General features: G+C 36.1%; 1 protein-coding gene across 1 annotated transcript; it reads left to right on the forward strand.

Moving 5' to 3' along the window:
- The first annotated feature begins 2,162 nt into the window (after positions 1–2,162).
- LOC103604057 (olfactory receptor 4A15-like) lies at positions 2,163–3,083 on the forward strand. Its single transcript, XM_008588643.1, has one exon. It carries the CDS (start codon positions 2,163–2,165, stop codon positions 3,081–3,083), a length of 921 nt encoding a protein of 306 aa, XP_008586865.1.
- Positions 3,084–15,261: the final 12,178 nt, after the last annotated feature.

A 15,261-nucleotide genomic window follows, 5' to 3' on the forward strand; every position in this document is an offset into this window, starting at 1 on the left:
ATTAGGATCAACTGATGTGTTCCATAAGCATTGTTTAGCATGGTAAAAGCTAAAAATAAATAAATAAATACAGAAACAAATGCGGGGGTGCAGGGAAGAAGACACCATAATCACAATTCCTTGAACTTGTTAAGACAAGTGAACAGATACGATGTTGATGGAGTGAGGAGAGGAAGGGGGAAGGGAAGATTCGGTAAAGAGACATGAAAATAAACTACGTTGTATATTGATAAAATAAAATTAAATTAGAAAAAAAGTTAGAGAATGATATACCATCTGTAGAAGCTGAGTGAGTGACTTTCAGGCACCCGGTTTCTTCAATTCACCGGAATGATAGGTCAAGTAAGAAGAGGACTGAAATTGACCACTGGATGTAGTAAAGTGAGGAACAGAAAATTAGGGGTGGGGGTGCTAGCTTCAAAGGGATGTGGCGTCAAAGCATACATATTTTTAAGCATGGAAATACACCATATAAATATGCTGACAGAATAATGCAATATATTCCGGAAAATTGATGATATAAAAATGGAGGAGAAAATTGCAGGAGCACTTTTGTTAAGAGTGATAAAGAGGATGGAAACATGTGCATAAGCAGAGGTTAGCCACAGGAACACAGACAATTCATGTAATGTGAGGAGCACGTAGGGCAGAATATATGAGGTCAGACTGAAGTGAATGTCAGCAGAGATTTTGAGAGCAAGTGGCTGTCACTGCTAGGATTATTTTAAGAGATAACTGGACTAATGAATATTAGTACTACTTATAGTTTTTTTGTGTGTGAAGTCTTCTTTTTCTCTCTCTCTCATTTTTGTTGCTTGCATTCTTCCCTCCCATCATTTTCATCCTTTAACACACTGCTTGCCTCCTCCTGCATTACCATTAAAATTGTAAACTATGTTTACAACAGATATATACATATATATGTGTGTGTGTGTATATATACATACATACATATACATATATATATATATATATATACACATATATATATACATATATACATTTATATTTTCCCATGGGCTGCATGATGATGTTTTGGCCAAAGACAGACTGCATACATGACAGTGGTCCCATAAGATTATAATGGAGCCAAAAAAATTCCTATCACCTAATGACATCATAACCATCATAGCATCATAGCACATTATTTAATTTTTAAAACAAATTTTGTGTGCAGTGTTTATATAGTCTACAGTAGTGTACAGTAATATCCAAGGCCTTCACATTCACTCACCACTCACTCACTGACTCACCCGGAGCAACTTCTAGTCCCGCAAGCTCCATTCATGGTAAGTGCCTTAGACAGGTGTACCATTTCTTATCTTTTATACTGTATTTTTACTGTACCTGTTCTATGTTTAGATACTCAAATACTTACCATTGTGGCACAATTGCCTACACAGTATTCCATACAGTAACATGCTGTAGAGGTTTGTGGCCTAGCCTTTACCATGTAGCATAGGTGTGTACTAGGCTATGCTATCAAGATTTCGGGTTTATATCATTTGCCCACCTTTCTATTGGTTTGTTTATTTATTAATTGCTTAGAGATTTTTGTCTATGTTAGATATTTACTCTGTGTATGTCCCTTAAAATTTAAATCTCTTCTCCAAACTACTTTTGTCTATTCACTTTATGGTATCCTTTCCTAAGTTCTTAAGAAATTTTGAAATTGTCAGATATGTTTATTTGGGATTTTAATTATTAGCTAAGATTTTTCCACTTCTGGAATGTAGAAATTCATCTCCTTTATTAATGTGAGAGCAGTGGTCTCTTAAGACTTGCTTTTGTTTTACATTAAATCTTTAATCCATTTTTATTTATTTTTTGTTTACCTTATTAGCTATGTGAACAATTTTATTGGCTTTCAGATGGAAAACTAGTTGTGGGTAGTTTATTTAATAATTTGTCCTTTTTTCCACATATGCCTCTAATTAATTATTTCTCTTTCTCTTGGTCTGTAAGATTTCTAATGTTAGGGAGCTGCTTTAATCAGCCTTGTATTCTTATAATCTGTGATGATTCTGGAACGTAATCCTTCATAATGCCTTTTGTTAAGTGAATAATCAAATTGTCCTAAAATTTCATGAAACCACTAGTAATAATTATATTTGCAGATAATTTTGTCCTGACCACTGAAATAAAGACATAAGGAAGGACATATGAAACAAAGGAACAATGTGACTGAGTTTGTCCTCTTGGGGCTCACCCAGAGCCTCCAGGGTCAGAAAATACTATTTGTTCTGTTCTTGCTCATCTACGTCCTGACGATGGTAGGCAACCTCCTCATTGTGATGACTGTGGTGGTCAGCCCAGCCTTGGATGCCCCTATGTACTTCTTTCTTGGTTACTTATCATTTATGGATGCTGTTTACTCTACTACAGTTACCCCGAATATGATTATTGACTTACTCTATGAGAGGAAAACCATTTCCTTCCAAGCCTGCATGACTCAGCTTTTTATAGGGCACTTATTTGGTGGTGCTGAGATTTTACTCCTGGTTGTCATGGCCTATGACCGCTACGTGGCCATCTGCAAACCCCTGCATTACTTGATGATCATGAACCAACGGCTGTGTGTTCTGCTGTTGCTGTTGGCCTGGGCTGGAGGTTTTGTGCATGCTGTCATTCAACTTCTCTTTGTTTACAACCTTCCCTTCTGTGGCCCCAATGTCATTGACCACTTCATCTGTGACATGTACCCCTTATTAAAACTTGCCTGCACTGACACCTATGTTATTGGCCTCACTGTGGTTGCCAATGACGGGGCAATCTGTGTGGTCATCTTTGTGCTCTTACTCATCTCCTATGGGGTCATTCTGCAGTCTCTGAAGAACCTTAGTCAGGAAGGGAGGCGCAAAGCCATATCCACCAGTGGCTCCCACATCACTGTGGTGGTCCTCTTCTTTGTCCCTTGTATTTTTATGTATGTGAGACCTCCTTCTTCTTCCTTACCAATTGATAAATCCTTGACTGTGTTTTACACTGTTATCACCCCCATGCTGAACCCCCTAATCTATACTCTGAGAAACATGGAGATAAAAAATGCAATGAAGAAGCTCTGGACCAGAAACAGAAAATGAAGTGGCAGATGAATGAGTCACCCATTTTCAACGAAGAGTTTCTTCTTCCAGGAAAGCCATGTGCGATTATATAATTGTAGTACATTTCCCCCCAGATTTAATAAACTTTGACACAATGAATAACATTTATTATGTAAATACTTCCAGTGATCAAAATATACTTTTAAGATTTTCATAATTTCTTAGGAAAAGATATGTTCATTTTTTGGGTGTAAAATGGCTCTGTCGAAACTATTGATTTACGTGCTGTAGTTAATATTGTAAATTTATTCTGGTTAATGGGAGATCTTCTCATGTTTCTTTCCTAAATAATGTTAAATCTTTTTTTTTTAGAATCAATAGTGCTCATTACAGATTTCAGAAGAATAAAATAAGAAATAGGATGTAAAAACTTGGTTCACTTCTCCCTATACAAATATAGATCATACTAATATTTGAAGTATTTTATTTTTGTATTTGTAATAGACTTTAGATACACAATTTTTTCATATTGCTTAGCATATTAAGGCTGAAGAGGAATAATGCTTCAGAATTTTAATGCTAATCAAAAGGAGGCTAAGTATACAAAAAGTCTGAATGATCAAGGGAGATATGCAGAAAAGTGACTAAATCTTACTTATTTTTCTAATTGAGAAATTATATTATCTCCACAGGTGGTGCAGCTTTGGTTGGTGCTGTATTTTCACAAAGATAATCCATTAACCTTCCCATGTAGTTTAGAATATCTGATAATACCTCTTCTATTTTTCAATATCCCTACTCCTATTTACTTACAGTGTTCATCACCTTCTAAAATGGACCTAGGCTCGGCCTTTTATGTGTAAAATCAGCATAATCCATAATCCATGAGGTTTACATTTCCAATGCAGAGCTTGATGTCATGTATTTTGGAAAATATCATTTTCAGGAAAGATGTTGGAGTGTATATTGTTTTCGTGCTTATTTCCTTTATTAAAGGCAATAAAGAGACCAGAACCTATTATTTTATCTGGTAGAAACCTCATTCATAAAATCTTTGTTTATAAAATTTCTCTCTGCATCAGTCTTGAAATAAAATTTTATCTGCCCCTAATATCGTAGAAAACATGTGGTCAAAGTAACTAATTGTTCCTACTTTTCCTATTTGGTGTAGATTGTGAGGGGCTAAAGCTGTGAAGAAATGAATTCTTTTCATTGGTAAACCACACTGTATGAGGAACTTTCTATTGTTATTTTTATCCCTATTCTTATTACTTGAAGATTTCTGATACCATTTCAAGCTCTTCCCAAACATGACACTATTCACCAAATAATATCAAGCATTTGAGTGTACCAGAGTTTACATGACTAAGTCATGTAGTTATGTAGTTAATTTCAGATATGTAGTTAATTTTCAAATTTGTGTAGTTATATGGAGTGATGAGATAAAGATATTGGTTAATTGTCTGTTTCTGTTCATTGGTCTGTAAGTTCCCTGAAGTCAGGGAAGTTTACTGAATTATCTTTGTGCTGTCTGTTCCTTGTCCTATAACTGGGCATGGAATCCACTCCATAAACTTTGTCAATTACTCATGTGTAATATACAAACTTAACTGTTAACCATAGTCACCTTATTGTACAATAGAACACCAGAACTTATTCATCTATTTAATTGTAATTTTGTACCTGATGACCAACCTATCCTTATTTTTTCTTCTCTTTTCTTCCCCTCCCCAGTCTTTACGAATCACTGTTCTGTTCTCTGCTTCTATAATACCAACTTTTTTTTTTTTTTAAATATCACATATGAGTGAGGTCATGTGGTATTTGTCTTTCAGTGCCTGGCTTACTTCACTTATCATAATGTCCTCCAGGTCCATCTATGTTGCAACAAATGACAGGATTTCATATTTTTTATGGCTGAATAGTATACCATTGTGCAAATAAACCATATATATTTTTCATCTGTTGTTGGACACAGGTTGATTCCATACCTTGGTTATTGTAAATAGTGCTTCACTAAACATGGGAATACAGAATCTCTTTGACATACTGATATAATTTCCTTTGGGCTTATACCCTGTAGAGAGATTGCTGAATCATTTGGTCGTTCTGTTTTTAATTTTTTGAGGAACCTCTATTCTGTTCTCCATGATGGCCGTACTAGTTTACACTCTCACCAACTGTGCAAATGTTCCCTTTCCTCCACATCCTTGCCAACATTTGTTTTCCTTTGTCTTTTTGATAATAGACATTCTAACTGTAGTGAGGTGGTATGTTATCATTGTTTTGATTTGCATTTTCTTAATGATTAATGATGTTGAGGATTTTTCCATATGCCTGTTGCCCGTTTATATATCATCTTTTGAGAAACATCTATTAAGATCTTTTCCCATTTCTTACTTGGGTTGTTGGATCCTTTAATTTTAATATGATTTTAGAATCAGCTTGCCATTTCTCTTGTTCCTGTTATGTATTGGTACATAAGAAAATATTGCAAATCTAAGTACCTTAAAGTAATCAGTATTTTATTACATCTTATGGTTTTTTGTGTTAGACATTTTGTCAGAAATTGAAACATTCTGCTCTGAATGGCATGGACTGAGGTCAGTCTCTGGTATTCAGCTGATGGCTTGCTGGGCTTTTATGTAGGGTCCAAGATAATTTCATATAAATGATGCTTTGGCAGGGATGGCTAGAAAGCTGGGCTCTGCTGGATCCCTTTCTCTCTCTATGTGGAAACAGGAGTATGCACACAAGGTCTTTCTAGTGAGTTTCCCAGACTTTTAAATGGCAATTCAGCGATCCCAGAGTGGGGAGGCAAAATATAGAAGCTTGCAGGCCAGTTAAGATCTTATCTCATTATGACATCAGTTTGAAGTCCAGGCTGCCTCCCATAACATGTTTCTGTACATACTATTTCCATTTTGTTAAAAGACTTTCTTGTGCTGCTCCATTTTTTTGTGAATGGCCCTCTGACGTCACCCACAACAAAGATGGCACTCCTGATGGCATTAAGTTGTGTCTCTTTGAAAGTCCAATAATTTCTCAGTAGTTTACTTTCAAATGTTCTTTATCTGGTCAATGAGTCAGGGAGTTATTGAATCCCAAATCATAGTGTTCATCACAGGGTGGCCGTATTAGATTTCTGCCATTCTCCAGTGTGCATATCTTAGAACTGAAGGAAAGAACTGTAGAATAATGGCTAAACAAATAAATTATTTACATTAATGAGATGCAAATTATAAAAAGGAACAAAAGGAAAAAGTAGAGTATAAAGTACCATATCTGAATTTAAAATATCATGCAAGGGCTGAATAGCAGATTTAAGCAAGTATAGGAAAGAATCAGTGAATTTGAAAAAGGGTCACTGAGTTAATCCCATCTGAGGGACAGAAAGAAAAGAAGGCAGAAAATTATCAGTCTCAGAGACCTGTGGGACAACCCCAACGAAACCAACATGCACATAATGGGAGTCCCAAAGTAAGAGGAGACAGAGATATGAGAAAAAAAAAAAAGAATATTTAAATAATATAATGACAAAACTTTTAAAATTTGATGAAAAACATGCATCCACATGTAAAAGAAGCTTAGCAAACTCCAGTCGGGGTGAGCTGAAGAGATACACAGCTGGATACATCACAATCAAACCATTGGGGCCAAAGACCTGGAATGCAGAAAGATGCAGCTCATTGCCTACAAGGAACTATTAATAAAATTAATATCCAACATCCCATCAGAAACCATGGATGCCAGGAAGGAATGGGGTGACTTATTCAAAGTGCTGAAAGAAAAAACAAAAACAAAAACAAAAAAAACAAAAACTACTCTCATTAAGAATTATATATCATGTTAAATCATCCTTCAAAAACGAAGAAAACTATAAAATATTCTCACATAAACAAAGCTGAGAGGAAGTATTGCTAGTCGACTTGCTTTATAAGGGATAAAAAGAGAGTACTTTAGGCTGAAATAAAAGGGCACAAGACAGTATCTTGAATCTACATGAAGAAATAAGGAGCACAGTTAAGGTAACTACATCGCAAACATAAAGGGCAGTATACATCTATCTGTCTGTTTTCAACTCTTTTCTACTCTCTTCTGACTTAAAAGACAACTGAATAAACAATGAGTAGAAATCTTTATTAATGTTCTTATAATGTGTAAAGATGTCATCTGTATGACAGCAGCACAAAGGAGGAGAGAAGGAAATGGAGTGATATAAAAGCAACATTTTATTTGATAGGAAATTAACATACCCTAAGATTAAACAGTTTAAACTGTATAATTCAGCGATTTTTAGTATGTTTGCAAAGTTCTGCAGCTGTCACTGCTATCTAATTCTAGAACACTTTTTTGTACCAAAAAGAAACTTGGTAGCAATTAGTAGTTACTCTGTGTGTCCACCTCCCGCTAGCCCCTGACAAACAGTGGTCTATTTTTTCTCTCTATGGATTTACCTATTTTGGATATTTCATATGAATAGAATATTACAACATGTGTTCTTCGTGTCTGTACACTTAGCATAACGTTTTCAAGGTCCATGAAAGTTTTTGAATGAAGCAATTTGCTTCCTTTCTGTGGATAAATAACATTCTATTGTATGTATATACATATTTTGTTTACCCATTCATCAGTTGATGGGAATTTGGGCTGTTTTCATCTTTTGGATATTGTGAATAAGGCTGTAATAAGCTTTTGTTTATAGTTTTGTTTGTGTGTGTGTGTGAAAATATATTTTCAATTTTCTTGTGTCTATACCTAGGAATGGAATTTCTGGATAACATTTTAACTCTATGTTTAACTTTAAAAATTATTTATCAGTTTTTATACTGACAAATAAATATATTTATGGTATACAACATGATTTTTGTATGTACATATAAACTGTGTACTGGCTAAATAAAGCTAATTAAATATATGTTCTTTTTTTTTTTTTTTTTGGTCGTGAGAACACAAAATCTATTCTCTCAGTATTTTCAAGTATACAGTAAGTTGATACTAACTATAGTCACCATGTTACACAGTAGATCTCCAGAACTTATTCCTCTTGTCTAACTTAAATTTTGTATTGGTGTTTGAGGAACTGCCAAATTGTTTTCCAAAGCGACTGTAACATTGGATAGTCTCATCTGCACTGAGTATTCCAATCTCCCCCATCCTCAGAAACATTTATTATTGTCTGTATTTTTTATTTTAAGTACCCTAGTGGGTATGGAGTGGTACTCATTATGATTCTGATTTGCAATCCCCTAAAATATAATAACATTAAGCATCTTTTCATGTGCTTGTTGGTTATTTGTATATTTTTCTTGGAGAAATGTCTACTTAAACCATTTCCTCACCTTTTATTTGGGCTGTTTTTTTCCCTTAGATTTTTGAATTGTAAAATCTCCCTTATCATATGCATATATTATCTCCCATTCTGGGGATTGCATTTATTTTCTTGATGGCATCCTTTGAAATACAACAGTTTTTAATTTTGAGGAAAATTTTAGTTCTGTTTATATACTTATTCACTTATTGTTTGTGATTTTAGTGTCATATGTGAGAATTCATTGCACAATCCAAAGTCATTAAGATTTACTCTATTTTATCCAGATATTTGGTGTTTTTATCTTTTACGTCTAGGTTTTCATCCATTTGAAGTTAATTTTGTTTGTAGGGATAGGTGTCCAGTGTCAAATCCAGGATCATATATTGAATTTAGTTGCTATTTCTCTTTTGTTATTGTAATCTACAACAGTTCTTAGTACTTTTTTGGCTTTTTAGTATATTAACATTTTGAGGAATATCTCCTGTTTGCTTTGTAGAATATCCTCAATCTGAATGTGATAATTTCCTTAGTATGAGGTTAAAGTTATACATATTTGAGAGGCATGCTACGTCATAGCTTATCTTCGCCTGTACCTAATTACTAATTCAGCAGTAAAGCCATCTGGTCCTGGGCTTTTCTTTGTTGTGAGATATTTTATTACTGATTCTATCTTGTTACTTGTTATTGGTATATTTAGGTTTTCTATTTCTTCTTGGTTCAGTCTTGGCAGGACAACTGTCTACAGGAATTTATACATTTGTTTTTTTTCTCTTTTTTCTTGTTTTATATGGCTAATGGTTCAGCAATTTTGTTTGTTTTTCAAAGAACCAAAGCTCCATTTGATCTTTTGTACTGTATTTTAATATCAATTTCATTTATTTCTGATCTTATGATTTCATTTCTTTTATTTTTTGGGTTTAGTTTGTTTTTGGTTTTGCCGTTCCTTGAAGTCGATTGTTAGGCTGTTTACTTCAGATCTTTCTATTTTCTTGACATAGGTTTTTATGGCTATAAACTTTCCTCTTAATAACACGTTGGCTTTGTCCCATACATTTTGGTATATTGTATTTTGGTTTTCATTAGTTTCAAGAATTTTTTTGATTTCCTTCTTAATCTCTTCTTTGACCCATTGGTTGTTCAAGAGCCTATTGTTTAATATCCTTGTATTTGTGTAGTTTCACAAGTTCTTGTTATTTATATCCAGTTTTTATTCACTTTTGGTGAGAAAAAATGCTTGATATGATTATGGTTTTTGAAGTTGTTGAGACTAATTTTGTGGCCTAAAATATGGTCAGTCCTGGACAGTGTTTCATGTGCTTTAGAAAAGAATGAGTATTCTGCAGCTGCTGGGTGAACTACTCGTTACATGTCTGTTCGGTCCATCAGGTTGATGGTGTCATTTAAATCGGATGTTTTCATGTTGATTTTCTATCTGGATGATCTGTGTAATGTTGTGAGTGGAGTCTTAAAGTACGCAGCTATATTGTATCAGTGTCTATCTCTCCTTCTAAGTCTCATAATATATGCTTTATATATCTGGATGTTCTGGTATTGAGTGCATGGGTATTTATAATTGCTATATCCTCTTGCTGTATTGATCCGTTTATCCTTATGAGTATATGCTTTTCCTACTCCTGCTCTCTTTTGTTTTCCATTTGCATGGCATATCTTTTTCTAACCCTTCACTTTCAGTCTATGTGTGTGTTTGTAGGTAAGGTGTGTTTCTTGTAGGCAGCATATGGATGGGTCATGTGTTTCTATGCATTTAGTTAGTGTATGTCTTTTAACTGAGGAATTTAATCCATTTACATTCAATGTTATTATTGATAAGTGAGGTCTTACTCCTGTCACTATGTTTGTATTTTCTGACTGTTTTGTGTATCCTTTGTTCTTTTATTCCTCTCTTATTTTTTATCCTTGAGGTTTGGTGGTTTTCTGTATTGATAAAGTTTGGTTCATATCTCTTTCTAATTTGTGTACCTACTCTACAAGTAAGTTACATATATTCAGGTGTTTTATTAATGGTTGTTATTGCTCGTTCTTTTCTAGATGTAGGAGTCCTCTGAGCATTTCTTATAAGGCAAGTCTGGTGGTGGTGAATTGCATTATTTTTTGTCTTGGCTGAGAAAGACTTTATTTGTCCCATATTTCTGAAGAAGAGTTTTACTGGATCTGACATTCTTGGCTGGCAGTTTTTTCTTTCAGTGGTCTGAATATGTCATCCCATTTTTTGCTGGGCTGCAGGGTTTCTGCTGAGTAGTCTGCTGTTAGTCTAGTGGGAATTCCTTTGAATGTGACTTGATGTTTTTCTCTTGCTCTTTTCAAAGTTTTCTGTTTGTCTTTACCTTTGGACAGTCTGACTACAATGTGTCTTGGAGATGTTCTGTTTGTGTTGAATCTGTTTGGGGATCTTTGTGCTTAGTGAATTTGGATGTTCATATCTTTGCCAAGACTAGCAAACTTTACAGCTATTTTTTTATTGAATAGTTTTTCAATATTTTTTTTTGTTTTCTTCTCCTTCTGGAATGCCCACAATTCAAATATTTGTTGGCTTAATAGTATCCCATAGATCTCAGAAGCTTTGTTCATTCCTTTTTCTTTTTTTTTTTTTCTTTTTGATTCCTGTGTTATTATAACACTACTGTCTTCAAGGTTAGAAATTCTTCTGCTTGCTCAGTCTGTTGTTGAGACTCTCATATGTATTTTTTATTTCATTCAATGAGATTCCAAGAGTTCTGTTTGATTTTTCTTAGTGATGTCTATCGCTTTGATGAATTTCTCATTCAGATTATGAATAATATTTTCATTTTGTTGAATGGTTTGTCTGCATTCTCTCTTTTTAAAATTTAGCACATTCATTATTACAAATCATACATATAGTTTATACCCCTTATACAATACCCCTTCCCCCTGTTGCCCCCTTCCCCCTCATCTCTCTACTAACCATAAATTTGTTCTGTCCTTCTGATAGATTAACTGCCCTTCTGCCAGTTTGTTGCCTAGATGATCTGTCCAGTACTGATACAGGTATGATCAAGTCCTTCCCTATAGTTGGCTACCTGTATGGAAATGGTGTTTTTGGTGTGCTCTTACCTGGGCATGGCAGTGTTTGACTTTCCCTGCTCCATGCCTCAGGACCCAAGCAGGGCCTTGTGAGTCTGCATTCTCTTGTATCTCAGTGAGTTTCCTTAAGATCATTAATTAGAATTTCTATTTTGGCAAGTCAAAAGTTTCCACTTCTTTGGGATCAGTTTCTGGAGGATTATTTTGTTTTATTGGGTTTGTTAGTCCATTTCTGTTACTTATAACAGAATGCTTGGAATGGGGTTATTATAAAGATAGTGAAAATTGTTGCTTATGTTTCTGAGACTGGGAAGCCCAAAGTCCAGGCAACACAGCTGGTGAAGCCTTGGTGGTGGCAAAGACATCCCAGGGGTCTCACATCACAGAACATGGTAGAGCAGAGACAGCAAGACAGTTCATCATGTACTCTCCTTTTAAAGCCCTTATAATCAAGCCTATGAGCACCATTATTCATCCATTCACTAGACATCGTTCTTAGAATCTAATCACATTTTGAAGGCCCCACCTTTCAATTATCATAATAGAATTTCCCTGCCTCCCAACAGCTACAGTGGGGATTAAGGCTCAATGAAGTTGGGGGTCATAAAATCTATAGCATGCCATGCTACCTCGGTATTCATGTTTCCCTACGTTGATATTTGTGTGTGTGGTGGAACAGTCACCTCCTTGAGTTTGTGGAGTGGTTTGTGTGAGGAAGAGATTTACTTCTATTGGATAAAGTGCAATGGCTTTGTTCAAGAGGGATGCATAGTGTAGACTCTATGTCATTTGTTTAGCTGTAATCCACTTTTGCTATGTCCATGAGTGACTCAGTGATCTGTGCTTGGAAGGTTTGTGGTGGCAATGGCACAACATTGTTGGGGGAGGGATTGCTATGTTGGTTCATGGGCTGGGGTTGTGCACATGCACCCTTGGTATAGTCATCTCAGGAAATGGCTTTCTAGGGATGTGGTTTCTGGATTGATTCTCAGTGTGGGGGTGTGGGGATATGGCATGTCAGGGTCTCTGTGCTGCTCAGGTGGGCCCACCAGGGGCACATCAGCCAATCTGTTTCTCACGAATTACATGTGTGTATGATGACTCAAAGACTCGGTGGTGGGTTCTCCAGGGCATGACAGCTGAAATATGTCTCTGAGCCAGGGACACTGGTGTACTTTGGATGAGATAATTGAGTGGGGTCTGCTGGTGGCCCTTCCATGTGCCACTTCTTAGGGCTTAATCTGAGGTTCTGATTCTCTCAGTGGTCTGGAGCTGGTCTGCCAAGGGCAGAGCTGCTTAGCTGCTTCTCAGGAATTGGGTGAGGCCAGATGGCAGGGCTGCAGTGAGGGATCCACCTGCTTTTCCTGCTGTAAATGGGGCTGCTAGCCAAGCCTGCAGTGAGGTGCCTGTTCAGTTGCTTCTTGGACTGACTGCAAGGCCACTAGGCAGGCCTGTAGCAAGGGTCCCCACCAGCCACTTCCTGGGTGGTGGTCAGAGCTGCTAGACAGATCTGTAATGAGTGGGCCCACCCAGTTGCTTATGGGTAGAGGGCAGGGCCACTAGCTGGGATTGCAGCCAAGTGGCCCTTCAAGGTGCTGTTGGGCAATGGGCAGGGCTGCTAGGCTGGTCCATAGTAAAGGGGACAGTCCAGGTGTTTTTGTGTGTCAAAAGTTATAGAACCAATTCAAGACTTTTTATAATGTTATCTTCTTTAAGGGAGGATTTCTGGTTTTTCTACCTGGCAGCTAGGAATGAAGGAGTAAAAATTCCTGAAAGCCATAACCCAGTCAAAAAATTAGATGATTCAAGCTTGGCTTGAGTTTCACTGAGGACCGATCTATTATCTATTTCCCTACTCCAAGAAGAAAACCCTTTGTGGTCTCAAATAAAAGCCTGGTTGTTTACAAAGGACTCTTCTCTTTGGTAGACCTTCAATTTCATTTGTTGTCCCTTAGGGTGAAGTGTCAACAGAAAGTTCCACCAAGGTTTTCAGGTTTCATTTGTGGCTACTAAAATTATTCCATAATTTTAGAGAAAAGAGACCCTGAATGCAGGGTTTAGCTCTCAGGCTTTTCTTCAAACTATCAGCCCCACAGTTCATTTCTTGTCAGTTTTTTAATGCTTTCAAGCACATGCATTTTACATTTTTCTAGCTCTTTTTGTTTTTCTTATTTGGAGATTTGGTGCAAAACAAGCCATTTTTGCTTTTTTAGAAGATAAATGCATATTACATCTCTATCTAACTTTCCAGTGTGGCAATATGTATGGGTTGTAGAGAATTACTATAGACTACGGCATATTTTGAGGCAACATATTCATCAGTTAATATTTTCGATGTATTTCTCTAATGAGAGCAGATAAATTCAGATTCTCAGCTGCTGTGTAGGCATCACATCATTTTTCACATGCTTTTGCCTCATTCAGATAGAGAGAAAACATTAGTAGGTCTTTGAATTCAGCCAGAAGAGACATAGAGAATTTTGCTTTACGCATGTATTAATTTTCCATCTTGGAGTTATAATTTAATTCACAGTAGCTGTGATCATAACAGGTAGTTCCACTTACCAATAATAGAGGCACAATGCTTAGGCATAGTTGTAAATCTTAAAAGTGATATATATTACATTTGGAGTTGCTGGATTTAATCTATTCATTGAAGAAACTGAAAACTTCTAGGCTGGCCAGGTAGCTCAGTCGGTTTGGCTGCAGTGTTATAACCACAAGCAAAGTCAAGGGTTCAGATTCCTGTACCAGCCATGCCATACCTACACACACAAGCACACACACACACACACACACACACACACACACACACACACACACACACTCTGTCTCTCTCTCATGAAAACTGCCAAATTTTAGTGGAGCTCATTACACAATAAAGTTCTTTAGCTGGTTCAGATAAGTATTTTTGTGACTCTTTTTCTAAGGCCTTTAAGACAAGGAAGAGTCAGTGTTTGACTACATATGCCGACGAGATCATGATGCTTAATTGAGCTGGTGGCAAACCAAGGTAAGTAAATAAGAGTGGAAGACTTAGACAGTGTTCCCTTGGTAGAAAATAACAATTTCTTTCTTGTAGAAACTGTTATTGAATTGATATTGGACTGAGATTAAGGGATTGAATTAACAAACTAAAGATCATTATTGTTACATCTGACCTAGATTCAGGCCTTAATTGAAAGGCTCCAATCTAACCTAAAACTGCAGAACTATGATTACCTAATCTCTCTAGTTCCAAGGCTCTCTTATTCTGAACCTTCGGGCTGCTTGTGCAGAGACGCTCTAGCAGCCACAATAAGATCCTCCTTTGCCAGGGGTGCTGTTATGTAATGGAACGTGGGGCTGCTTTGCCCTTCAATCTAGCTTAAATATTATTTGTCTTAGGTAAACAGAATTATAATGTGAAACTCATAATTCATTACTCAATTTACTTTAGTAATGTTCTTTTCACATTACAGGGTTTTCACATTACTCGGCATTTATTTCCTCTTTCTTGGCAAGACCTAAGACTTTTTCCTCTAGGGATTATTCTAGGGCAGAAAATTGTTCAGGAGAGTTTACTTTATTTGAATTAGTTCCAGATATTCTAACATACTTATCTATAATGATCTTGCAGTCTCTTTCATTTAAAATAGTGATGATGTAAAAAGCCATAGATGTGTCTGCACCTATAAATGGAAGAATTACTGTCCACATACAATGACCCAAGAGATTTCTGAAAACTCAGATTTCTGCCCAAGCCAGTGTATATCTTTAGTTGGGATCTAGTCCTCTATGTGTTATATTCTCTTGTTATACCCAACATCGCTTGTACAAATTTGTGGAAGATCTCAATTT

This window comes from Galeopterus variegatus, unplaced genomic scaffold, assembly GCF_000696425.1.
Source record: "Galeopterus variegatus unplaced genomic scaffold, G_variegatus-3.0.2 Scaffold4940, whole genome shotgun sequence".
In the NCBI taxonomy this organism is placed as follows: domain Eukaryota; kingdom Metazoa; phylum Chordata; class Mammalia; order Dermoptera; family Cynocephalidae; genus Galeopterus; species Galeopterus variegatus.